The sequence below is a fragment of the Fukomys damarensis genome, unplaced genomic scaffold (assembly GCF_012274545.1).
Source record: "Fukomys damarensis isolate Sample0158 unplaced genomic scaffold, DMR_v1.0_HiC HiC_scaffold_1, whole genome shotgun sequence".
NCBI classification, from domain to species: domain Eukaryota; kingdom Metazoa; phylum Chordata; class Mammalia; order Rodentia; family Bathyergidae; genus Fukomys; species Fukomys damarensis.
The window spans coordinates 7,876,853-7,904,386 of record NW_022900913.1 but is presented as its reverse complement, the minus strand read 5'-3'; the positions used below and the strand labels follow the sequence as shown (position 1 = coordinate 7,904,386).

General features: G+C 41.4%; 1 protein-coding gene across 2 annotated transcripts in view; it reads left to right on the top strand.

Moving 5' to 3' along the window:
- The window catches only part of Ctnnd2 (catenin delta 2), a 376,658-nt gene that overhangs the window by 180,997 nt on the left and 168,127 nt on the right, over positions 1-27,534 (top strand). For both annotated transcript variants that reach the window (XM_010611978.2, XM_010611974.2), the window contains exon 6: positions 18,430-18,613. In XM_010611978.2, coding sequence (XP_010610280.1) covers positions 18,430-18,613 — 184 coding nt within the window. The remainder of the gene's footprint in view (positions 1-18,429; positions 18,614-27,534) is intronic.

Below are 27,534 nucleotides of genomic sequence, written 5' to 3'. Positions count from 1 at the left end.
CATAGAGGTCTGTGTATGCCGGTGTGCAAAGAGCATTAATTACAATTCCACGACTTCGGGAACCCTAGGGAGTTTCATGGATTTCCATCCCTTCTGTGGTCCTCCCAGCTACTCTGCTCCACAGACAAAGTTGTGTGCTGAAGGACCACTGTCCCCAACTTCCTGGGTTTTTTTGTTTGGTTGGTTGGTTTTTGGATCATATTTTCTATACGCAGACTTTGTGTGAACCTCTGCAGTGCTCCTAGAGAGCTACAGGTCTCCCATCCCTGCTGGTTGTTGTTGCTCCCCAGGGCTTCTCAAGTGCAGTTCTGCTGGCTGTCCAAGGTCTCACCGGCTGCTTTCTGGGCACAGATGTTGCCACTGAGCCCCCAGGGGGCAGTAGCTGTGATGTAATATGTGGGTAGAGAGAAAGAATGACTCACTGCCCTTTGCATTACAGTTTGTACAAGAATCCCAGACCAGTGCTCCTTAGGCTATAGGCATTACAGAAAAAGCCTTTTCCATCTTGGCCTCTTTCCCTGGGGTGGAGCCATGCTTCTGGTTGACAAGCCAGGACCGATTGAAGTAACAGCACTGCCGCAGTACCTGAGTCCACCCTTCCCATAGTGTATCCTTCTTCTGGTGCCTAATGGCTGGTTTCTGATAAGATTGGTTCTCTTAGGAGTTTTCTTGCCCAAAACCTCCACCATTCACATGAGTATTTCCTCTGAAATGCTTGGGACCAGAAGTTTAGTTTTTGATTGTGGATTTTTCGTATTTGAGAATGTTTGCATACACTGCATAAGCCACCCTGGAGATAGAACTCAGATCTAAACAGAAAATCCATTTATGTTTCATGTATACATTATACACCTTGTTTGAAGATACTTTCACATTTTTGTGCATGAAACAGAGTTTATGCATTGGCGCCAAGGGAGCTGGAAGGTTTGTTTTCCCCTTGGGGATGCTGAATAAACTGTGTGTTGTGCGCCTGTTTTGACTGCATCCTGTGCATAAGGTCGGGTGTGGAATTTTCTACTCATAATATCATGTTCACACTCAAAAGTTTGCTCCCAATTTGGGAGCATTTTCTGTTTGAGATTCTCAGATAAAGGATGCTCAGCCTGTAGCAGATTCCGTGAGCCCCATGTCTCCAGGCTGCCGAGGGCACTGTGTGTCTGATCTCAGCACTAAACAGTCACCAGCTCAAATGTGAGCCCGCTCTGATCCACGGACTCACCATGCTGGTTTGTGTCACTCCAACTCCATTACTTTCAGTTTGGTTCTCGAGAGATCCAGGTCATATTTGCAGTGTTTGATAAAAGGTGGCAGGATCAAGGAAGTGTCCCCCATAAGCCATAGGACAAAGATGGGAAAGGGCTCATTCTTTAAGCCAGTTCAGGTCCCTCCATGCTCCACATCTGGCCTGAAGAGGACAGTAAGGACAAACTGAGCCCTTGCAGGTACCGTAGTATAGAGCTGCTCCAACATGTGACCACACAGGCCTCCTTTAAACTTCCTGTTACTATACATAGCAACTCAAATTCCACTTCCTAAATGCCTTACATTTAAGGCCACATTACCACTTTCTTGGCTAGTTACAGAATTGGTGCCCTGAACTCAGCCTTCCCTCAATGAAGGTCATTGCTGTCATTTCCACAAAGAGCAGAGCCCTTCGTTCATTATTCTCAGTAGAAGAAAAATGTATCATATTGCCATCCTCATGATAAGATGAAGAGACATTAAAAGATTGTCATTTGTCCCTAACTAAAAGTTCTTCCTTGTGTACACAGAATTCAAATACAAGCCAGAACACACAGAACCGTTTTAGAATGCAAAGGTGCTCTCTAAGCCAATTAGATGTATTTCTTAAAAGTTGGATATTATCCAGAGATGTCTGTTCTGAAAACTTTTAAGCCCTTAATGTGAGGTATAAAGTAGATACATTCTTATACTTCTAACTTACTAAATTTTAGGAATGGAAGTCAGAAGATGATTTTTTTTAAATCATATCTTCTGTAAAAAATCATCCCTTTGTGAAAAGAATACAATTTTGAATGAATTAGAGAGGTCATTGTTGCATGTAAGTAAATATGAATATTTAAAGATAGTTTGCATTTTAAATAGTTGTATTATTTTAGAGAACATAATATTTCTTATTTTTAAAAAATTAGTATCCACGTGGTTTTCCTTGATATGTGTCCATACAGGAAATTTTAACTGAGGAAATTTAACCAAGCTTTGTAAACTTAGCTGCTTTTGCTCCACCACTGTCTCTCCAGTTAGTAGCCATCCCCGCGGGGTAATTTTACCTTGGAAGCTTCCAGCCATGAGCTGCTGTAGTTCTGTAGTCTCAGAAACATCAGCTACATTTAAATACAAGGTCAAGAACTTATTTTGTTTGTCTTCCTTGTTCAATAAATAGATCACCATCATTACATTATTTTTCCAGATTGAAATGATTAAATGCTGAGACCCTTCTTGGTCTAATTAATGTGACCAGCAAAAATGTATGTACTACATATTTCAAATTTTATATTCACTTTTTTGTCTTTATTAGTAGTACATGCTTGCAGTGCATAATGATTACATCCATGGTGGGCACTGGTTCGTGCACATAACACATCATAAGTTTTTCTCATCCCCTTCCTTCCCCTCCCTCCCCCTTCCATCTCTTGGTCTCTTTCCCGAATGGAAAAGATCGGTCTCCCTGTTCTTATCATCTGTCTTTTATTTTGCTCTTTAATTCGTGCGTATAGTGGGCCTCCACATAAGAGGAACCATGTGATATTCAGGTTTGTTTCCTTCATCAGCACCATCTACACCACTGCCACTGTGCCAATAGCTGTCAGGGATCAACTAGTATCACTATATGTACATTGGTGGGGTAAACAAAACACCTGACATGGTTTTAAAGTTAACCGATAGAGTTTTTCCCATAATGGCATTGAGGATTTTTTCATCTGAAGACATGAATTTTGTTATCACAAACCATAATTCATCTGAAGAAATAATTGGTATCTCTTTCTAATTACTGCCATAATGAACAATTCAATATCATGGATCACAAAGGTTATTCCTGCAAAATATTTTTCATAATTTAAATGGATGATACAAAGTTTTCCAGCTAATATTAATTCCCTATAATTTAATGAGAGTATAGAGCAGGTATGATAGCTCTGAGCAAGACTAAAAACTGATGCCTTTCAAAGGTCTCCTCTCCTTCAATATTTTTTGTTCTCCATGACATGACAGATAAAAGCTTCCCTCCAATTTGTAGTTCCAGTATTTTATACATATATTTAGACATATATGTGGTTAATTTCTGTTTTAAGGAAATTCTGGCATCACAAATAAGTAATACCTTACATCCTTGTGTAAACCAATAATTTTTTCTGTTTTTTAATATTCTTTAAGAACAATGAATCTCGAGTAAAAGCCAGTGTTGGACATTTATAGGATTAAAGACTGAAACCAAATACCAAGTACCTGGGATCTTACAAATGAACCTCCATTTTCCTGAGTAGATAACATAGAAACTGAAGCACAAGGACCACCTTTAGTGTGAAAAATAGACTGTCTCCACTCTACTCATTTTTCTTTTTCTTTCTTTTTATGTCAACTGCTGAAAACCAAGATTTGTTGAGTTTTAGCTACATGATGAGATACTTACTCACCCATCTCTATGGGGATGTGTACTCCATCTGTTTATAACTTTTATAACCACAGGATGATGTACTGTAACCCATTAGCTCAGCCCCAAAGAAGTTATATTTTAATATCATTACCCTTCCTCTTGTTAGGAGTTTATTAAGAGATTCCATGATAAATATATGTCATTAAGTCTTGCAAACTTGGTCTTTTAGATGCTGTTGTGACATTTGTTTTTAAATCTGTGAGTGATGGGGACAAAAACAGATGGTTGTTGAGAAAGGGCAGTGACTTGACTCCCTCCTGCCGGGTAGGAACATTAGTCTGACAGTCATGACTTGATGGATTGGAATACGTAGACTGCCTTGAGATAAACAGAGGTGGTGAGAACAGGTAGGTTATTGAGTTATTTTAAACTAGAAACGAATCAAAATTGTAACAGTAGAATCCAATTAGGGGCAAAGTGGATCTTGAGTTCCCATTACCATAAACCAGGGTAAGGAATCTATCTTCACAGAGTAGTAGTTTGGAGAGATAAACAGAAATAATTAGAAGAATCGGTAAGAACTCATCGTTCTATCAAGCATGTCAGAGCTACCACCATGAACCTGTAAACCACACGTGGATATACTCACAAAGGTGACTTACAGCTTTATACCCTTAGACTCTGGCAATAGAGAAGAGTTTGCCACTGAAAAAACGTACATGTTGATATCCATCAGAATCAGTGTACATCCATGTTCACTGGCTACACATTTCTAGAAACTTTGACACATTAGTTGTGTTTATAATTACCAAAGTTTGTTCTCACGTGGACGCAAGATAGAAGAACCCTGTCAGTGGGAAACAGCAAAGACAAACGAGCCCTCAAATTTTTAAAGTAAAGATAATTGTAGCAAACAAAGAAGTTTTGGGCCGGGGATTTAGCTCAGCGGTTCAGTGCAAGTACAAGGACCACAGTTCAATCCCCGATACCAAAAAAATAAAGTTTAAGGCAAGTGTGAAAAATGAAATGTAGGTGTCAAAAGTCCCAGATTATGATGATTTTGAAAAAGAAAGATTGATTGTAGGCATCAGTACTAGTTCTTGTACTTTCTAAATTCTTCAGAGGCTCCATACGCTGTAACCTTTAGCAGTTTTACTTACATATTTATTCTCCATGAAAGACCCGATGGGGAAATAAAATAACGACTGGTATGTACTGGATTTTGGAAAACGCATGCAAGCGGCTAAGATGCTCAGAACAGGAAGCTTAAATAAAAGGAATGCCAGTGGGAAGGAGATTCCACTTGTGCTATTCAAATCCCAAGCATGAACACGTTTCCCAGCACCCAGTGTGAGCATGGGGCTTCAACATGGGCATCGTTAAGTGAAACTGTCATGAGAAAAATCTTGTAGGTGAGTAGAATTTTGGCAACGCATTTAAAGTCTAAAACATCCATACTCCTTCCTGAATGATTCAAGTTCTAGGATTTTTCTACTGAGGATCTGTTGAGAACCTTCTTCAAAGCAGATGACTTTAAACATAACAAGCAGCCAAATAATCACTCTCTGTGACACAGTAAGGGTCAATGACAGCCAAAAAAACTTTAAAAATCTAAATATCTGTCAATACATAATTGAGATTTTAAAAAATGGTCCATCAAATAGGCCATTATCAGGCATTAAAAATTAAGATGTGGCTAGACATTTGTTGCTATCAAAATACATCCGTGGTATGTGCTGAATGCAGAAAATGAGTTAACAAAGTACATGTATGATGTAACTTTGTTTCTGTGAAGTCACATGTGAGTATATTCTAAGGATTAGAGAGAAAAACAGGATCACATTCCCCCAGACCTGAGTGTCTGTGGGTGGATTTCTTTTTTACTACATCTTTCCTTTTGTTTTTTTACCAAACTGAAGATTTTAAAGTTATCATGTATTGATATTATAATCACAAAAATAAGACTGTTGTTATCTAACAAGCTTTAAAATATACACCACTACAACGACTTTTGTCATTTAAACTTCAGTAAAGATGAATTCTAATATAGAATAAAATTTGTTTTATACTCTGTGAGTTCATACAGAGAAACCACTAGTGTCAAAAACTTGAAAAAATGGAAACAAAGTCTTTGTAAATAGGGAAGGGTGAAGGGAGGGCAGGAGAAAGGGGGAAAAACAAGAACCAAGATACATCATGTAAAGGTACAAGATCCCAGTGATAAATGTAACTGTATCATTTGCTTTGAATATACCGATAAATTAATGAAAAAAAGAAGATGATGCATTCTCACAGCAGCTGCAGCGTTTTAGCAGAATGACTCGGTAGAAGTTGCCTCCAATTCTCTGGAAACTGTGTGGTCGAGAAACTCACCTAAGGGTTACTCAGCAGTTAAGTACATGACACGTGTTCAGCATAGCCAACAATATCTCCAGAAGTCTTTTTATCGATATTGTGATTTCACCCGGAGGAGCGCTGCCAAAAGCCACACCACATTTGAATAAGCAAGATGGTCGCTTTTCCTAAATTGTTTTCTGAAAAGTCCTATTGCACTTTACATTCCAATCATAATAGAGGCTTTACCATTATGCACACTTTTCACGCTCTGCTTATGTTCCTACTGTTTTGATTTGGAAATACCTAAGCTGAGTGATTTTGTCCCTTCCTGTCATTTGTTCTGCTTCTCGCCACTGAACCCCTACCGTGATGATCATCTGGCTAACTTGCGTCCGTTTGTCCTCAGCCAACCCACTGATGGGCCTGACACAGATGCTTTTAAGTAAGAATTGCAGCTCAGTTTTTGGTCAGTGTCTACAATGAAAGGAGAACTTATACTTTGTGATATTAAAATTCTCAGCAATGACCAGAGGAAGTGTCTGCCGAGATTCAGGATGCACAAAACATCCCAAGGTTAACAGTCTGTGAAACTAAAATATGTCCATGCTTCTCTCCTTCCTGCCAGACTGCCTTCTCCATCAGACTCTTACATGGAGCAGTGCTTAGGCCCAGCCCTGGGCTGTCAGCTTTGTATTCGAACGCTGTTTCTGTGACTTCATCCACTCCTATAGCTTTAAATGACACTTAATCTCTGAGAGCTGTTCATTTCTATCTTCAGAGCTGGCTGCAGACTCAGGCACCAGCTGCCTCCTGCTGTCGCCCCTGGATATCTAATGGGTGTCCCCAAGTTAACACCGCATTCAAGCTCAGTCTCCAGCCAGGCCTCTTCCTCCTCCTGTCCCATGTCTGTGCCTCTCCTCCCTTGCATACGGTCCAGCCAGCATCCAGCCAAGTGACATCCAAATTACATCTCCCTAACCACGTTACTTGAGCCATAACTTTTTCTGCGCCCCTCAGTAGAACATTACAGTGAGAAAAGCAGATCTTGCTGAAATCTGTTGATTTAACCAAGACTAAACATAATAGTTTGCAACTCCCATGGTTTGTCACTCTGACTGCTCTTGAAAAAAAAAATTATGGCCAAATTTCCAGAGGTTAAGACAGGAGAGATAGCTTCCCCAGTTTCCCCATGATGGAGACAGTAACCTCTTTCTACTATGGGCGCATGGTTGGCCAAACAAAAGGCATCCTTTAGGTTGATGAGAAATGTACTTTTTGCACACACCATTCTATTTGACATCCACTGTAGTCCAAAGAAAATTATTTTATAGACAATTATTATAGACAACGATATAGACAGTATATTATAAGCTATTATCTGTTGCCCGTTCCTAGCTGCAAGCCTATGCAGCTGTTTACCCATAAAAGTCTCTATCTTGGACCCTAATTCTGCTCATCCCTTTAAGCCAGCCCAAGCTCCACCCTGCTGTAGAATCTTCTGTGGTCCCTGCTCCCTGGAACTCTGTTATTACATGTGTGTTCATGGCATGAGCTCTAACAGTGGCTTTTTATCACATACAGCTCTGCAGAGTAAGTTGCACTATTCACTGGGCAAGTATACTTACTTTTTATATCCTTAGGTAGACTTTGCTTCATTTATTATATATTTCTCAGCCTAACTAACAATAACTTGTTTTCACAGGTGTTGACAAAATATTTGCTAAAATACTAAAACCTTAAAACCTAGCACGAGGACAGGAAGTGGCCCTAAATTTCTGGTTTGAGTAGAGATTTTGTTTGCAGAATCTGAGAAGGAAGAGAATATGTTTGGAGGAAAATTTGTGACAATGCTCACTTTTGGAGTTAGAAAATGAAACTCAAAAATATAAAATTGAGGGTGGTCAAGAGAAAGTGTAGTTGACTTTTGATGTTTTTACCATCATCATATATTTTCCATGGAAGGTGTCTTTAAGTGACAATATTTTTTAGGCTGTGATGCCTATTTCTGTATCCCAATTCTGTCTCTCTTGGTTGTTGCCTGTCCTCAGAAGCTTTTAGTAAATTTTTAAATTCTAGTTATAAATCTCTAAAACAAAACCTCTAGCAACAGCTTTCTCCTATGGTTGTAATCAGGATTAATTAAATAGCACAAGTGGCATGGTGAGTGAGGGCTTCCCTGAAAACGAGACCTAGTTTTGAAAAGAGTGCGGTGGTTGGAGGGAAAATTTAGTGTTGAAGTTATCCCTCATCCCAGCATGGTGTTTGTTCAGTTTTTGCCATGGAAGATTGTATCTTTTTTGTTTTGTTTTGTTTTGTTTTGTTTGCTTTGCTTTTGGGGAGGGGTAAGCAGATTTAAATGTAAGAGAACTTATTTATAAAAGTAGTTTTAAAACTGAATGCTCCTCATTCCTGGGAACTCAGATGACATCTTGAAATTTCTCAAGCTGCATATCCTGAGGCAAAAGAGAAACTGGCAACAGATGAAAAGCAGAACATTCTCTTGTGTTCACGCACTTCCCTTCAAAGGATTGCCAACCACAGCACCTCTCTCCATTTCAAGCAGCAAATGGATGTGCCTGGCGTTTGTCTTACTGTTCATATGTACCACAGTCACATCCACATCTGACCTTCACTTTCACCTACAAGAGGAATGACTTTGGACAAGTGACTCGACTCAACTTCTCTGGGCTCGGTTTCCTCATCTGTCACAGGGAACAGCGTGAGCCAGAGCACACGAGTGACAGCAAAGACCCTACTGTATAATAAGGACTTACAACTGTGAGCTATATTCCTGGCTATTTTATAAGTTATTTTCAATGTGATCTTACTTGGGACACCCAGCCCCGCCATTGTGATTATTTGAGATTCCTGTTCTCTAGCATCAGCATCGCTCAATAACTCTCCAACCGCCCCCCTCTTCAGTCACTTGGGTTTTCATCCATTTATTGAGCAACTACTGACATCTAAAATGTCCTTAGTCCTGACTGCGTGAGAGCTGGAATTAAAGCATCCGTCATGGGTTCCTGTCACTCTTTTTATTTTGCCACCATATTGCCTTCAAGGCTGATCTTTTTAAAGGGTCACAGGAACCCAGGACATGCTTAAAAATGGCCCCAGTGCAGAAGAATGTTCCCAGTTGTTTTCTTTCAGAGGGTGTTCAGCTCATTGTCTATAACCATGACAAAATCCTGAAGCTGGGTAACTCTGTAGAGGAAAAAAGCTTATTTTGCTCAAGGTTATGAAGGCCATTAAGTGTAAAATCAAGCAGTAACATTTGTTTGACCTCCGGCGAGGGCCTCCTGTGAATGACATCGTGGGCCCAGTACATTTAGGTGTAAGAAATTGCATGGCAACGCAGGAAGCCAGACCAACAGAAGTCCCACGATTCCTTCCCAAGCCACGCCCCCAGTGACTGTAGGACCTCACACCGGACTCCGCCTCTTAGAGTCCCCACCACCACACAGAAGACCCAGCCTCCAACATACGAATTTTTAAGAGACAAACCATATATACAATGTAGCGCAAGGATTTTTAGCTAAGAAACCTCCCAACAAAATTAGTTCAAGTTCCCATGTTGACACCAAAAGGAAGAGTGAGGTAAATATGTTATCAGTAGTATTAAAAAGATACCCCGAGGTGAGTGCCACTTCATTTTTTATAAGACTATACAATTTTATACTTTCTTCCTCACTCTAAGCCCAGAGTCTGGAATAGCAGGTCAGTGCCTTGCAAGGTGTGAGCAGGCTGTGTGATTTCAGGGTTAGTAGCACTCAGTGTGGGTGCCAGCAACTTCACATCCCCCGTCCTGCACCCAGATAAGGTGTCAACCTCATGGTGAGTGAAAGCCCATGCACATTCCGGAGTTTTTCAGGTTTTAAGAAAGATGATGATGAAGGTCGCTGCTCATCCATGTTCAGCAGTTTATGTAGAATGGCCAGCAGGAAAAATCTGCTCATCAATAAAGATAAGCTTATCAGACTTACAGCCATAAAGGCAGGGGCTCTCTGGCCTAAAAGAATCAGTGTCAAATGGGTGAATATGGTTCATGGTCTGGGTGATTTTTGGTGGGTGTTGCAAACTGAGCAACCCCTGGGATGGGGCCCTGTTTTGATTGACAGGAGCTACAGGGAGGGAAGAACCTTGACAGGATGGGTCTTGCCATTTATTCTGTAGACTGAATTTCCATAAGCTGGGATTTGCACAAGCAAGTAAGTAGGCTATTGTTTCGTGGCCTTAGCTTTGTTCAGCATAAGGATGGCAGAGAGTGTCCACACCCAAAGTCTTTAACCCAGGCCCAGAAGTTATGAATTATCATGATGTCACTTCCTGCACTCATTTTTTTAATAATGGGACTGTTTGTCTTTGAATCTCATCTAAACCCTAATCTCTGCCTTTCTCTCTCCCTTGGAATCTGCTACTTATAAAAGGGGTAAACTCAAGTTAATTAATTTTTGTAACTTGGAGGCACCAAAATCCTACCAAGAAACACAATCAAGTTGTATAAAATCACTTTGTCCAACATATGTATGAGTACAGCTGTTGGGTAAAATAACATGAACATTAACTGCTATAACGTTTTATGAAAAGAGTCCCAGAGCCAAGTACCAGATATTATTAAACTCAGCCTGGGTGCTTTGGTGGCATTTTCAGAGTCCTGATAGACCCAAGGTCACTGAGGAAGGCAAACTTAATTTTATATTCCTAAGTGTTGGCCCATTGAGAACTGAGAATTACAGAATTCTATGGTTCTTTTATAAAATGTTGTGATCAAAGGTGAACCTCTGATTCTCACAGATGGCTACTACCAACAGTGACTGCAAATTATTTTCAAATACAGTTACTTTAAAAAATTACCATGAAGAAATTTTCCTATTCTTACATAGTAGCTGATTTTCTTTGTTCCCAAGTGGAGACAAACATTTTCTCTGAATGGCATCTGCTTTTACTTTTGTATTGTAAACTTTCAATGGAAGAATGAAAAAAAAAACCTAGGGTATCCATACACCAAATTAGAATAGCAAGATCATAAATACCTAAGGGATTTTTGTTTTTGTGTTTTGACTAATATGGTTCAGGCTGGACTTGAACTCACTATGTAGCACAGGCTGGCCTCAGACTTTCCTCCTGTCTCAGTCTCCTGAGTCATTACAGGATTACAGGCATGTGCCAACATCGCTGGCTATAGATACCGAGTTTTATCTTTCTTCAGGAAATATTACAGCCTTTTACATGTAAAATTGTTTTATTTTAAATTAAATTAATTCAGGCTCTGAAAACGTTGAAGACAGTTTTTGAAAGTATGTATGGGCCTCTTGCTTCTATTAATCTCACGTGATCTTGATCTTAATTTTTACTGGTGCACAAATTTGAATATGAGAGTGTTACTGGTATCAGTCTTGGCTTTGGAGAAAGGCAGCCTCAATATTAATGGCTCTGTCTTTCTACAAAATTACTTTAGAACCTCAGCACTTAGAACATCTCATGGGAAACAGGTGATTAAGGAGATTAGACCAGAATTTGCTTGCTGTGTAACAGCAAAGATCTGATTTACTTTCAAATGTAAAGAAGAACAATTCACTCTTCATCCATTCTGGAATTAAATTCTATAGGCATTTTGAAAACAAACAAGAAGAATCCTGTTCACATCTCTGCACTCTTGTCTATGTGATTATTTTAAAACAGTTCTGTGTTTGGACCGGAGTCCGTGTGTGGCAGTAGTAGCTCATGGTGACAGTCCCATCCTTCTTCCTCTTCACCTGCCCATTTTTCGTCCCCAGCAGCCTTGTCATCCCCCCACTGTCCTGAGACACTCAGCTGACAAAGATTCAGTGAGTTGAAATTGGAAAAGGATTAACCTCCGCCTCTTCCCTACTGTGCAGGACACTGCCTTTTCCTCTTTGAGACTATTATGGGGAAGTGAAAGGTCATTCATTTTGTTTAACCAGGCCTGGGACACCTAAAGGAAAGCTCAGAAAATTCTGACCTGGGGAGTTATCCGAGACTGTAACATTTTGATAAACTAACGTAGACGCGCAGTAAATGCCTTTATTTATAAAGACATTACAAAGGTATCACATATGAATCTTTTGCACGTAGAAGGACTCCGAAGACAAACCCAATTCCAAGCCATACCCTTGGGGACATTGCTTCTTGGGGGCAAGTGGAGACTGGGGGATGTGTGTGTGCCCAGGTATTCACAGGAGAGCAGGTACGCATGCAGCACGTACAACACAACCTGCGCTCGGAGCGCCATGGCCCTGCTGAACCTGCCCCCGGAGTGTGGGGACAGCAAAGACAGGGGTGGGAGCCCCTGTCCCCTCTCCTGCCACCAGCTAGGCATGACTTCTTCACAAGGTGAACTTTTTTGTCTCATGCAGCTTTTTCCTCTGCCTTTCCCTAGGTACACAAACCATTGTTCTCAAGAGAAATGATGGATTTGCTTTAAATAAGTCCTCATCATACACTAATTTTCCATAATTTATTGGTTTTTAATAAAATTTAGAAAACATTTATTTTAAATGAAGTAAGCCAGCTTTCTTTTAAACTTTCATTTGGAGAGTTGGGTTTTACTGCTAGCAATTGAAAAGATACAGCGGAAAACAGATAAGGGGCTGGAATAGTTTTGTGTAAGCCTGAGGCAATGTTTGATTTTAACCATAATTCAAGACTTGCTACTAATAAAGGGTTTTTTTTTTCCTTAATTTTTTTAGACCAGGATAGTCTTTGTCTCCTTCAGGAAACTAAATTACCCTCTATCAAAACAAAATAAATGATCAAATGAAAGTAATTAAGATTTTATTAAAGAAATTTTAATAAACCAATTACTGCTCATGAATATGGATAATCTTAAGGAAGAGAGCCATATTATTCCTGAAATAAAAATAAACTATCTTCAAGTATATTTAGTATACGTAATTAGATATTTCAATGTCTTCTCAACTAAATGCACTGTCAAAATCATATTTGGAACAGCAATAATTTTACACTGATAAAAGGGAGCATACAGTTAGGGAAAAGATGCTATAAAACAATTTTATTACATAAAGTCTTGAACAAATTAGCATATCTTCATCAGAAAAATAAAAATTTGCTAGTGACCATCAACCAAAATATAATAAAATATTTTTGTCACCTTCTGATAAGAATGACCAGGATAATTTACTATGGACGCTGAATTACACTGTGATTTCAGTGTGTTCTACAGTTTTTCCACACATTGAAATTTTAATATCACCTTGGCTACTTTGACTTATCAGGGAGTTAATATGGAAAAAGTACCCAAATGAAGTACTAGAGTTAAGACTTAGTATTTTGCAGTGTTTTAAGGGAACCAGTTTTTCTCTACTGCCTATAAATAGAATCTCTTATATACAAGATATATAATCCTATTTAAGTAGATCGCATTTTTATATTCTCATGTGGATATGTTATTTGTAAAATTACATTTTGCATCTGCTACTTTATTCTCTCAACTCATTACACCATTTTGCTAGCACTATAATAATTCAAGAATGCTCAATACAAGCAACCCATGGCATCCGGTGAAGATCAGACCACAGAGCTGTTAATTCCTGCTTTCCCTGGGTGTCAGAGCAGGTCCTGTACACTGGGGACACCATGTGTGGGAGTTCTGCACGCCCTGAACACTCAGAAGAGTGTCTGCTATCATCTCATAGCTGGGACCCTGTTGAGGAGAGGAATAGTGACTAATGACAGAAAATCAACAAGAAATGAAAAATACTAATTGGCAATGATATCTCTCCTGAAATTAAAACAGGAGAGCGGACACAAGTGCCTGGGAAGGTAGTTGGGATTGGCCCAAATAAACTTCTCTGAGTTTACCTCATTGAAAGTAAAATGTGGATGGCAGAGGGATTCACCATGAAAAGGCCTGGGAAAGAATATTTCCAAATAAAGAAGCAGCTACACCCAGAGAAGTGTGGTACAGGTGAGCTTGGGTATTCAAGGAGAAGAAATAAGGTTGCTGTGATTGGGACATAACGGCCAGAGTTATGGTATTACAGGGAGTTTTGCTCACTGGTTTACCCCTTCTGCATCCAGCAGAACCTGGCATATAGTAAGTCTTTCATATGAATGAGAGTATAAATGAAGGAAGGAAGGACTCTGATTCAAGATGATCTTTGAGATTTAAGGGAAATCTATCACAAATTTAGTTTTATTAAGTAGAATAGTGTTTTAAGGGAACTTCTATTAGACTGAATAATGGTTCCCCAAAGATACCCTTCAAATTCCTAGAGCTTCTGTTACCTTACAGTGGGATTGAATTAGGGATCTTTGCACTTTTGATTCAACCAGAGTTCTGGAGAAGGTGAGACAATGTGTGTAATCACAAATTCCTATGACAGAGAGGCAAAAGGTTGAGAGTCAGAGAAGATGTGGAGCTTAGAAGCTAAGCTTAGCCAAGGAATTCCAGAAGCTAGACCAGACAAGGAAGAGGAAGACTGAACAAAAGCTTCCTCCAGGACGGGGGCAGCCCCACCAGCCCCATGTGAGAGTCTCAACTTCCACAGTTGTGAGAAAATTAATTTGTGCTCTGGAAACCACTGATATTAATTTGTTAGATTTCCAATGGGAAACTACAGCAGGATTATTCAAAATTCAAGGAAGTATTTAGCAAATAAGTTATATATGTGATGAATGATACAAAAACTAAGTATTTGTCATTGAAATGAAAGTCCATTTGAAATTTCACTGCAGACTTCAGCTCCTCCTTCTTCTATGTTTTGTGCTCTTGCAGTAGGATGAGAAAAAAAGAGAGGGGATTGGAAGGAACAGGAGAACAAACAGATCTAGGAAATGAGAGAAGCAATAGGAAATATTTTGTAAAAATTCGACAGGGAAAAAATTAGGGCAAAGAGAAGGAAAAAGAAGGATGAGAAAGATAAAAGGTATAAAGAGAGAGTGTGGGAGTTTGGGAGAGAAGAAAAGTATGGTGTCTGTTGCTGCATGACAAGTTAAACCCCAGAATTTAACAGCTTGAAACAACCTACACTAATTTCACACAGTGACCAAATGCAAGGAATCCAGGAGCAACCAGCATGGGCATTCTGGCTTAGGGTCTCTCATGAGATTCAAGTCATAGGAAGGCTTGAACAGAGTTGAAAGGTCCATTTCCAAAATGGCACTCTTGTGTAACTGTTGGCTGCAGCCTCAGGGCCCCACCCAGTGCCCCCTCTATCGGGTTACTTGAAAGTCCTCATAGCATGATAGTTGCCTTCTCCTCAAAAAGGCAATCACAGAGACCAAACTTGGAGGAAATAGCAAAACCTTTCTTATGACCTTCTCTCAGGTTTTATGCCCTTCCGCTGTGTTTATTGTCAGAAGTGAGTCCTAGGGAGAAGAATTAGACTCCTCCATTTGAAGGGCATATCAAGTAATTTGTGGGTGTATCTTAGAACACCACAGAGGAAAGGGAAGAAGGAGTGAAGAGAAATTTTAGGAAATGGTGTTTTGTTCAGGAGGATGCCTAGACATGTTGGGTTTTCTCTGCCAATCTCTTCCTTCAGCCCTGCGTGTGAGACTATGTGTGAACACGTGTGTGCTTAGCAGGACAAACGTGACCTTCCCAGCTGTCTCCCACTTTTAACTTCTACCAGCATACCAACCTTTGTCTCAAGTGTCCCCAGAGACTGCTGCTTCTTCTACACTCAAGCTTTTGTCCATGTCCAGATAATCTAGAGACAACTCAAGGTTTGAGGGCTCCCTGAACCTCCTGCACTGGATTTCCCCAAGAGGAATCCTACCACATGACACGCACATGGCCTACTCTTCATCCAAGTGATCAAGCTGAGCTTGATGAAGATCATAGCTACGCTGAGCTTGGACGAAGTTGTGGGTCTCAGATGCACACTCAGAGAGAAGGCTCAGAAAGATGACTCAAGAAGTGTGACGAGCTCATTGGAATGTGGCTCCAAGATGGACCCAGCTTGAAGGGTGGAATGAGTGTGAATTGAGAAACTTCTTTTAATGCATGAGTCTGAATTAGGTTGAACCAATTAATGACTCAGTAAGAAATGTGAGAAGATAGACAATCCAGTGAAGAGACAGTGGAGCTAAGTCTCTTTGTATCCTCTTCTCGTCGAACATTAGATTGGGTCTTTTTAGTTTGGTTTTCTTACCTCTTTCTTCCCCTGCCTCTTTTCTGTTTGTTAGAAAACAGTACAAATTGCTATATTATCACAGAATCACTTCAGGTTCTGATACTCATTCTATGTGAACACAAATTTTCTTTTACTGTTTAGTTTTTAGAGGAAATGTGTTTTATAGCAAAATATATTACTCATATGTTAAAACATTTACTTACAAGCCTCCATGTTCGTGTGACAGTATTTTCAAGTCAGGATTTGGGAAGAAAACAATTCATGTTTTGTTAGCTGGGTGTGGTGGCACATGCCTGTAATCCGAGCACTCAGGAGGCTGAGGCAGGAGAATCGCTGTGAGTTTGAGACCAGCCTGGGCTACGTAGTGAGTTCCAGTTCAGTCTCAACTATATAGTGAGACCCTGTCTCAAAAAAGAAGAATTCATGTTTTGTTGCTGTATGTCTGCACAGAATGCTTAGAAGGACATCCAAATGTGTGAAAGTGAAATTCTTAAACAGTGTCCTCAGATACTGAGGTAGATACAAGTTTCTTTTTAATGCACTTGTTCAAACTGAAAACTCAGTTATTTTGCTGTAAAAATAACATTTTCATGAGACTGTAAATGAGTGAAGGCAAACATCATCATTACCTATAAAATCAAAATTCAGTAAAACATTTCTTAAAAGTTGAATAAACATCTTGACATTTTAACTTTTGTAAAGGTAAATGCAACTGGCAATATTCCTAGCAATCAGAATTAGTACAGTTCAGAGTATAATTTGAGCATATCCTGTGTACCACTGAGAACTTCTGTGTGCTCAAATTAGGATCCCAGTAACTATCTGAACATGAAAAAAGTTTGTAGAAAATGATCCATGAACCGAAGGAGCCCAGATAGGAGATTGTTCAGACCTGTGGGCCGTGCAGTCTATGTCACAAATCCTCAACTTTTCCCTTAGGACAAAAGCAGGCCTGGAAAAGGTGTGAATGAACAGGCATTGCTGTGTTCCAAGCAAACTTCATTTATAATACTAGACCAGATTTGCCCTCAAATTGACTTCCTAGTCTACAGGATTGATCTACGCATGCCAGGCACCCAAAAAGTGTTTATTTCCATCATGTTCATTTCGGTATCACTCCCAGCAAGTGTTATCTCTAAAGACAGCTGTAAGAATTCATTTCTATAGCCATATTTTTGCAGAGCTTTGTACTCACTTTTATAGTCATTTGTTTAGTTAACTGTCAGAGTTATATATTTATATTATCTTATTGGTACGCTTGGTTAGCTCAATATGTGCAACGCAAAAAAATAATAAGAACAGTTTCACAAAGAAGTGTCCTGTGTATTCCTTTAAAACAGAGTAAATGAAAAAAATCATATGATTACAATAATGTGAATAAAGTAAGCTCAAAGTCACTTTTCTAAAGAAAACTCTACTGTTTTATTCCTCGTTATCTGCAGTGGCAGTGCCCATTTAGTTTGAGGGACAAGGGAAGCTTTATTTCATAGAGCAACAGAATAATACTCTCTTTCTTCTCCTTTTTCTTTTACTTCTGCTCTTCTGAAAAAAATATATATTTTCAAAGTATTGTCAAGTGGTGCTATAATATAGATGCAATTCTTATGGCCTTTTATTGACTTGATCTCATTTCAGAAAACCCAAATTTAAAAATCTAAAACATTCCATGTGTCCACAATCTTTCCTTTTGCTGTGGTCCACATTGATGGCCACCACATCCCATTCATTGCAAGGTAACCTAGCTTTCTCCCACCTGCTTTTCAGCATTTAAAGAACATTCTGGGGGTCCTCTACGAGCAGCACTTTTAGAGAGAAGATGGCAAAGCCGTCCTGAGTGACAGTGTGTCTAGGGGCTTTGTGAACCAGTTGTCATGTAGTGTGATGCTGGGTTCCTGAATAGTCCTACTCGATGGCTGCTCAAGGGCGGAAGCTAGGTGAACTGGGCAGGCCACACGTGCATACTTGGGTAAACAGCAATCTGCGAGACCATTTCAAATCACTTCCAGTCTCTACCCATCTCTTTGGTCTTGCCCAGAATTTGGGATCGTGGGTCCCTTGTATTCGTAGTGAACAGAAGCCTGGTGGGTAGCTGCAGTTCAATCAGATCTCACAACCTTTCTCTCCATGGTGAAACAGAGATGATCACGCCACACTTGCTGTGTTCACTGATCAGATTTCCACGGCGCTCTTTCAGTGGGTTCATACAGGTGGTCTAAATTAGGGTCAGCCTCTAGCATGCATGTCCACACTCTCTTACTCCTTCCGGACAGTGCTGTTAACTCCAATAAGGCAAACACTTCTCGGATGAGAAAGATCGGTGGCCACCCAACAGCTCTCCTTGTGTGTCTCTTGCAGGAGTCCTTTGGAACCTCTCGTCATGCGATGCACTCAAAATGCCAATCATCCAGGATGCCCTGGCAGTGTTGACCAATGCGGTGATAATCCCTCATTCGGGCTGGGAGAATTCACCTCTTCAGGATGATCGGAAAATACAGCTGCATTCTTCACAGGTGCTGCGCAATGCCACTGGGTGCCTAAGGTCAGTGTTACAGCAGGGGGCCTCCACTCGCCCCTTCCCCAGGGGTCCTGCCTGCTGTTAGACGCACACTCTCCACAGCTCTAGTTTCCAGTTTCCCAAGGAGCAGACTGCCCTGCCAACATGAATGTTGGTGCGGCAGTGGAGCAAAAGAAGCTAACGAAAAACATCTCTAACCACGCACTGGAAAGGTGTAATCAGCTCCCGCTACTCTACACCTACGGCAGTGTTGGGCTTATTTAACGTGATTTCTTAGGTCTGGGGCCAAAAACAAACATTTTCATTCCAATCTCAAATAAGTCACCTTCCTAACTGAAAACAATAGCTCGTGGTCACTTGGAATGACGCCACTCATAAACAGTAACCAGGCAGGTGGTGGGTTGGGAGGAGTCTATAACAGTTATGCAGGGATTCAGGTAACTGTCACAGGAGCTATTTTTATTGGTTTTTTTCCCACATGACCATAAGAATCTATAGTTCTTAGAGTTCTTAATGATGTTTGTTGCATTAAATGCTTTTTTCAAATACTGAAAGCTGAAAATGTGTGATAATTCTCTCCTAATGATTTTTACAAAAATCAAATCCCAAAAATTTCTTAGAACCATCCTTATGGCTCATTTGATTTTTACTCTTAGAAAAGAAGGTAATAATCAATATAATTCTAATCTCCAGAACCTGTACCTCCAAGAATGTTGTATTTTGCACCAAAGTTGGAAATCTCCCAGATAAAGTAAATAATGGGGTGGGAGGAAAAAAAAAGGTGGTTAAAAACACCTGGTCAAATAAATCTATTCTTTAAGACCAAAAGGTAAAAAATTGCTTTAGCCAGGCTGGCTCAAAGCTGCCATTTTTCCCACAGTTGATTATTTCCTAGGCATAAAAAGAAGTCTGTGCCAAGAAGGAGCAGAACCACCTCAGTGACATTAGTAATAATTGTCTCATGAATATTCACAATGAAGCTGCCAGCCACAGTCTTGAGAGGGCACCTGTGCTTGTGTGGATGTGTGTGCTCAGAGAGAGATAAAGAGCCAGGCCCCCCGAATATCTACACACATTCGCAGGCAGGAATAGGAATCCTCTGACAATTCTCTTTTTCCTCTGGGTCACAAAATAGTGAACTTTTGAAACGATTTCTCTGGATAGTCTCTAGTATAAGCCAAATTTACAGTTCTCCAAAATACTCTGTCGTGGCACTTATTTTATGAGTTATTAAATTCTCTATGAGAAACCTCTTGCCTCACCTGAAGAAATATAACTCTTCTAGAGCTAAGACTGTAGGCACCACTAACCGTCCAACCTTGCTTTTTCGATCTCAGTTATTTGCACCTATTCCCAGCATTTTTCCCTTCCTAGCATCCTGTGCATCCACAGCCTGTCGCTGCTCCTGAGAAAGTCTATGGACTCAAATGCCTGTGAATCCATTATAAAAGCGTGGTCTGGAAAGACCTGGTTATCTCTGTCAGCTGCCTTTCTGCCTGACTAATATAATAGCATAATATGTCTTCGTGATATTGGACTCCGGCATTCTAAGGGTGCACTCCGCATCGTGGGGGACATCTCTTGAGCTCCCTTGCTGGAGGTCTTCTTGCTGAGTTGGACATCTAGCATGTGACCCAGAACAAGGTTGGGTCAGAGCAGGACCACACTTGTCATTCTCTGCAGAGGCCCAACCCTCGCTGCTTCTGCTGCTGGCTAGAAGTGAGCACATGGTAGAGAGCAAATAAGGAGGCTGTCTTGTTTAGAAAGAGTTTTCTGTTGGCCAAATCAGGTGTTTGTAGCCAGGATACAATCATGGATCATGATTTACCACATTTCTGAGTTTATATGTCCTGTGAGAGAAAAAGCAAAACCCATCAATGTGTAGTGAAACGTCAGTTTCCCTTCTAATTCATTAAGAATCGTCCCTCTATCAGAAAGACACATGATTTCTCCTCTCTTATTTGAATGTATTTGTGAATCCCTTCACACTGATGAAGAGGTTCGATGGAGGAGAGAAAGAGGATGGCCCCAGAAAGGGCTAAAATAAATGTATCAAATGAAGACTCGAGGATATAAAGTTCGGGTGAATTTTAATTTTTGTTCATTTACTGAGAGTGTGTTGGTAAAACACCCAAGTAACTGCACATGTCTACATCATGCCAGAAGGTTTTTTATTCTGGTATGTGCATTTATTTTGGATTGCTCCAGCAACTCCTAGATCTTTATTATTATTTTTTTCCTCATTGAGTTTATCGGTGCATTTTAGGTACACAGTACAGTTACATTCATCGTTGGGATCTTGTACCTTTACATGACAGGTCTTGGTTCTCATTTTTTCCCCTTACCCCTGCCCTCCCTTCACCCCCTCCTCCCTTCCCTAATTATAAAAACTTTACTTCCATTTCTTCATTTTCTCATATTTTTTCTTTTCCCTTATTTCCTTTCCCTCCCCTTCCCACTCCTCGATCTTTATTAAAGAAATCACCTGTGCTGCTTCTGCGTCCCAGCAGTTTTATCCCATGAGCACTGCTGAGCACCTGGTGTACACAAGGGGGACCAGAGCGACAGAGCTGGACCTCCATGGAAGCCAGCACCACCCAGGAACTGGCCTGGCAAATACTCTCCTGTCCCATCCATCCACAGCCAGAGTCATGCGGGAGGGGACCTGGGAAAGAGCGTCTAACTCAGCTGGGTGCAGAGGAATGGGGTGAGAACTGCACCAAATTCAGTGCTTAGGTTCAGTGTTGACTTTATGGGGAAGTTTGATCTGGTTCTCTTCCAATTAGGTTTGCAACAAGAACCGTGGAAAGAATTAAGTACGTGAACCATAGTACCAGTGCGTATCTTTTATTTTCATTAAATTAATTAGCTCCTGTTTAGGAAGTCATGAAGACTCATCCTGACTTGAGCCACATCCTAATTCTTGTCCATACTGTCTACCACACAGCAAGGCAATATAAAGTTATACCATATTAGATCAGTAACAAATCTGTGCTTAAAGCACACACGGCAACCACCTAATTGATGTATGAGCATCGTTCTTCTGTGTCTCAGTTCCTTTAATTTGCTTCTCAATGTTTAATGAGTGGCATCACTTGGCCAGCATCTCCTTTAAATGCCAGCTCTTTTCTTCTCCTTTGAGTTAGCTTTCTTGTTGCTGAGACACAACGTGGACATGGACTCCTACATCTTAGAGGAGAGATTTCATTCAGCTCACAGTTTCCGGGGAATTAGTCCATGGTTGGCTCATTCCAAGGTAGGAACTTCATGGTGGAAGGGCCTGGTGGAGCAAAGATGCATAGTGCGCTGTGTCTGGACAGCAGAGCAGAAGAACAGTCCCAGAAAGAAAGGGGCCAGGGGCCAGGGGCCAGATACAGCACCTCCGAAGTGAGCTTTCCTAATGCCCTGGGTGGGCAGCTCCCAAGCCCAGTCAAGCTGCAACTCACCTCCATAGCCTCCCCTCCCTTCCTTTACATGCTCCTCTCCTCAGGCCTTGATTTCTACCCCAGCGTTCATGTCCCAAAAACTCAGTCCCAAAGATGGCACTGTACAGAGGTGAGGAGATCCTTAAGAGGTGCAGCCTACTGGGAAGTGACTGAGTCAGCAGGGATCAACGTGCTGCTGTGGTGCTGTGGTTGGTTCCCTTGAGCCGATGGCTGTAGGGAGAGGAAACGTGGCCCCTAAACCTTCCCAACTTGCCATATTGCTGTGTGATCTCCTCCAAACATGCTGCCACCATGTCCTCACCAGAGACCAAAAGTCCTCACCAGAGACCAAAAGAGGGGGCCGTCTAGTCACGGACCTTCAGCCTCCAAATCTCTGGCCCACAACACAGTCCTATCATTATAAAGTAGCCAGAATCAGGCATTTTGTTACAGCAACAGAAGACGGACTAAGACAAGATTTGAGTATGGAGTGGAGTACAATTGGGCTCTTACCCTTAAATCTGCATTTAGATAATTAGAGTTTTCCATGCCTTTCTTAAAAAAAGATCAGACTGTGTTTAAAGGAGCATTCTCAACAATCATGTTGCTATAACTTTTCCAGGACTTAGACTCCTCCATTCTTTGATGACCTTAAGATGAGTTGATATTTTGGGCTAGTTTCTAGAACTGCCATTTTAAGAATCTATAAATCACATAAAATATAAAACATAATAAAACTCCTCTCCTAGAATAGTCTTTCCTAAACCCATGCAGCTTGCCCATCCAGTGGTAGCAGAGGCATCATACGGCGGGTAAAGGTGATTTTAGATTATTATTGGAAAGAATTGCTCCTGATTTTTGTTCCTAGCAGAATTGAATTTGTTATGTCCTTTCAGGGCAAGAAACTAAGGACAAGAATTTAAGACAATTCTAAAGGAGATCACCTTTTTTTTTTCACAAAGGAAAACATAAATTTTAACAATGTAAATTATATTGCTTTCAAATGTCCAAAAAGTTCACCAGAAAGGAATTTAAGTGGGGAAAATAAGTTTGTGTGTTAGTAAGGCAAAAGCTGAGGGGCTGGCAAGCCCTAGCTTTGGACAACTTCATACTCTTACCAAGCTCTGTCCAGTTCCCTGTGCCACCCTGTTGTATGGAGACTGCCCACTGCTGACGGCAGGCTCCGCCCCACCCTGCTCTGAGAAGGTGCCCCCTTCCCAGGACAAGGGCTGCTTCCCTCTCTGCCTTCCCTCACAAGGCAGCAGTGGTCTTCCTGGGAAGAGTCATGGCATGTTTAGATAGAAAAAATGTAAGCACCTGTGAAATACAAAATGAAAACTTCATGCCCTTAGTCCTTTTCCATTTAAAGCCCATTTTGGGATAGGAAATGGAATTTTTCTCAAGAAGATCTATTTGTTCCTGAAGTATCTGTCACTTACTGAAAAAAAAAAAAAAAGGACAGAAGTGGGAAAAAAACATCTGTTAAATTTTGTTGGAGGAGAGTTTTGGTGATGGTTCGATCATGGAATAGACAGCAGGCATCAGAGCTGGAAGGGATCAGGACCCTGGACGGGGAAGGACTTCCTACATCCCCTGCCCATTTCAAACACTCTCCTGCCTGCCTTCATTTCTCCGGCTTTGCTGGCTGTTTCTTTTGCTCCAGTTCTGCCGCATTCCAGCTTTAATGTTTAATAAAAGCCAGCGTGAAGTATGGTTTAAAATAAATGCGGCAAATGATTAGAAAGGCTTAGAACATAAATACGAGTGAGGCTATTTTGTTCATCTTTTCTTCTTCATTTTCCAGTGAAAGACTGCTCCAGGGAAATGACTTCAGATGGCCCAAGTCAGGCTGTTTAGAACTTGAAATAGATTCAGTTTCATACTCAAGATTGTTTTGTTGTGCAGTCAGTATAATCAGATATTTGCCTTAAGTCTTGGCTGGTGTATTCATCACTCACAACTGAAAATGTGGACTTATGGCCCGTGGCCTATATGCTGAGTGGTGAGGGCAGATTGGCTCTGTCTGGAGTCTGCTTGCAGCTGGTCAGCTCCCCACCCTTCATGTCTACTGCTAACCTTGGAATGCAACCTTATTTGGAAATAGGGTGTTTGGAGGTACCATAAGTTAAGATCAGGTCATGCTGGATTGGGGTCCTAATTCCAAGGACTGGCACCTTTATGAGAGAGTATGCACACCGAAAGCTTCCCAGGGAGGAGCGGCATAAGAAGACAGGAACAGATGGAGGAATGCAGCAGCACGCCAAGGAAAATCAAGGATTGCTGGAAACCACCAAAGCTGGAAACCACAAAGGAAAAAGGAAAAAGGATATGTCCCAGCACTTTCCCAGGGGATGTGATGCTGCTGATGCCTTTGTTGCACAGTTCTGGCCTCCACGACTGTGACAGGATCCATATCTGTCATTGAAGCCACAAATTCTGTTATACTTGGTTCTGACAGCCCCAGGAAATGAGAACAGTCACCCCAATCAGTCATGGAAATGGATCTGCAAAGCCAGCAGCCATCTGAGGAAGCAGCACAGGGGGGAAAATGAGTAAATAACTCAAGAAGCTGCCTGTCCTGTCTGAAAACCGTGCTTCAAGGTGTACGAGCAGTCCAGAGAGGGACCTGTTCCCACCTGTACCTGAGGCCATTCCTTGGACATCCCAGGTACAGACATCACTGATGGCTGGATGGCGTTTTGCGAGCCCAGATGTGGCTGCCTCTGCCAGGGGAGGCTCGAGTCCTCCTCTAGACCGGAAGCCATTGAGAAGCGGACCCTTCACATGTGGACTTCTGCTCTCACCCCCGAGTGTGTGTTCACTTTTCCCCCTGACTCGATGCCAGCTTCTCCAGTAGCCAGTGTAGGATCTCACATAGGAGTGAGACATGAGGGAAGTATCGTTTCTGGAAGTCGGTCTGCTGCAGCTTTCCACACAATGAATGCTTTCTGTGTTTGCTGTGAGACATGATTGTGTTTCCTATTTAAAATCTCACAAATCAATATCCTCAAGATCCCTGTCCTGGGTGTGATCATCATTTCAGAGTGGACTATCGGTGAAACCTTACTGTGCATCCTTTCCTCGCTTTTAATCCGACAGCTAGCTCAATAACACACCTGCAGTCTACATTCCCGTAGAGCACCGTTGTGTTTTGCCTTGGGTACTTAGGATGTTATCTCCCACCGAAGTGTGTGTAGAAGGCTGGCCCTGCCAACTTCCACAGCTCATTTGCCAGGGCTGCGGAGTCGTTTATTTATTTTTATTATGCAATTCCCACTTTAGCATCTTATCCTGAAGGACAACAATACACAACCCTAATTTTCCCGTCTATCTTTGCGTGCACAAGAACGTTATTTAGCCTGTCAAAGAGCTGCACTGTGCCGTGCTTATGAGTGTAATTACACTCAGACCCTCAATTAGTCATTTTAACCCATATAATGGATGAGCGCTGCATGTCACACTTCCACTAATGCCGGGGTGACCTGAAGAAAACCCCATCACAAAGTAACGCTAATGATAACCATGCTCGGACTGGAAGGCTCCAAAGACGTTTATTTTATCTGACTTACTCTTATATTAGCCACAGGTAAGAAGAGGGAAGAGTGCTGTTTTTATTTTAAGGTCATTCATCTGTTCAGAAGAATATTTTGGAGATGTATTTTTAAAGTGTCTGCAGATGAGCTCTGGACTGATTTGCCCAGGTCTCCACCAGGTGCAGGGCATGTGTCAGACACATGGAGGGCTGTGTTCCTAGTGTCTCCGTCTTTCCTGTCTGTGTGATATGGAGATCAAACCTAACGCTTGATACTGAGCTACATCCCACATCCTTTGTCATTGTTTATTTTGACACAGGGTCTTGCTAAATTGACGAGCTGGGTTCAAATTTTTGACCCTCCTGCCTCAGCCTCCCAGAGTGCTGGCATCACAGGTGTGTACACCACACCCAACTTTTATCCAGAGCCTTAGAAAGGGAAAGGACCTTGTGGCTGTGGCTGAGTAGAGAGAGACATGGTTGTCTCGAGGCAGGACTCAGCAGTGAAGGAACGAGGTCAGTGGGAGCAGGAGGCAGGGGGTCTGAGAAGCTCATGGGTCAGAGTGTTTTCTGCCCAGCACAGCAGCCCTTCGGTGGCCAGGCTCAAGGCCCCCTGGTGCACAAACGTACCACAGTTCCCCCAGCCAAGTCAGGAGAAGGAACAGTTACATTTGCATTAGTTTGCTTAGCTTCCCTTGAAAACTACCAAGGGTGGTGTGGTGGAGACATGGGGTGTGGTCCTCCCCTGTGTGAGGCTGCAGGGCTGGGGTGCAGGTCCTGGGGTGGGAGCTGTCTGAGGCTCCTCTCTTCAGCTTACAGGCTTCTGTCTTCTCCCTGCTTCTTCTTGTGGTCTCTCCAAGCATCGGTGTCCAAATTTTCTTTTTCTCATAAGGGTACTGGTTGGATGAGGTTAAGGTCATAAAACTTCTTAGCAGTTTGATTACCTCTGTAAAGGCCTTTCCTTCAAGTACAGCCACTTCCTGAGAGACTCCAGGTTAGGACTTCAGTGCATGCATTTTAGGAAGATACAATTCAGCCTGTCTAATACTGTGAGAGTTGACTTTCATTGTTCTCACCTTGGGAAGCTGTGTTTTTTTGTTTGTTTGTTTTTGTTTTTTGTTTTTTGTACCGGAGTTCAAAAGCAGGACCTTATTCTTGCAAGGCAGGCGTGGTGCCACTGAGCTAAATCCCTGGCCCTGGGAAATAATTTTTAATGAATTAAAGCATTCTTAGATCACATAGACCAGTATGAAGATATTCGATTCATCACACAATATAAATAGAATTTTACTTGTTGTCTAAGAAAAGCTAATGTTAACATGTATTCTGTATTTCCAGTGGAAGTGGGTGTAAAAGTAGTGCGTGTACTGAAAGTGCTGTACACATAGGCCGACACTGTCATTGTCTTTTCCCCCAAAAGAGAGAATTACTGTGAGGACATCAAGAATTTCCTTCTATGGCAATATAAGAGCTATTAAGGCCAGATTGTGTAGTTTAAAGTCTTATACTTTGATGAAATCAATAGTTTAATTTAATGATAAAAAATATTTTGACAGTTTAAGATAAAGTAGTTTAATTCAATTAATTGTGTATGAAATGACTTTCGATCCACATTTGACTCCAACTTTGCCACACTTTATTCCCTGTTCCAGAGTAAGCTCAACCTTTGTTTCCATGGCTACAAAGGGAATGTGGGGCCTAGAGGTCTTCCCTGAGCTAAGAAAGTGCAACGCCTACTCAGGGTTTTCACCAGCTGATCCCAAGCCTTGTTAAGTCAGGATCACAGGTGAGATGTCCCCGCGAGGGGCCTCCCTGGTGAACATCAGGCTCCAGGGCCTAGCTTCTGGCCTTGCTGGTGAAACATTGGACCCACAGAAGCTGTAAGACCAGCAAGAAGAGATTAGCTTTGACTCAGCAACTCCTCAAAGCCTGTTCTAATGTTGTTTCTGTAATAGGGCAAGTGCAACAGTTCCAAAAACCCAGTGAGG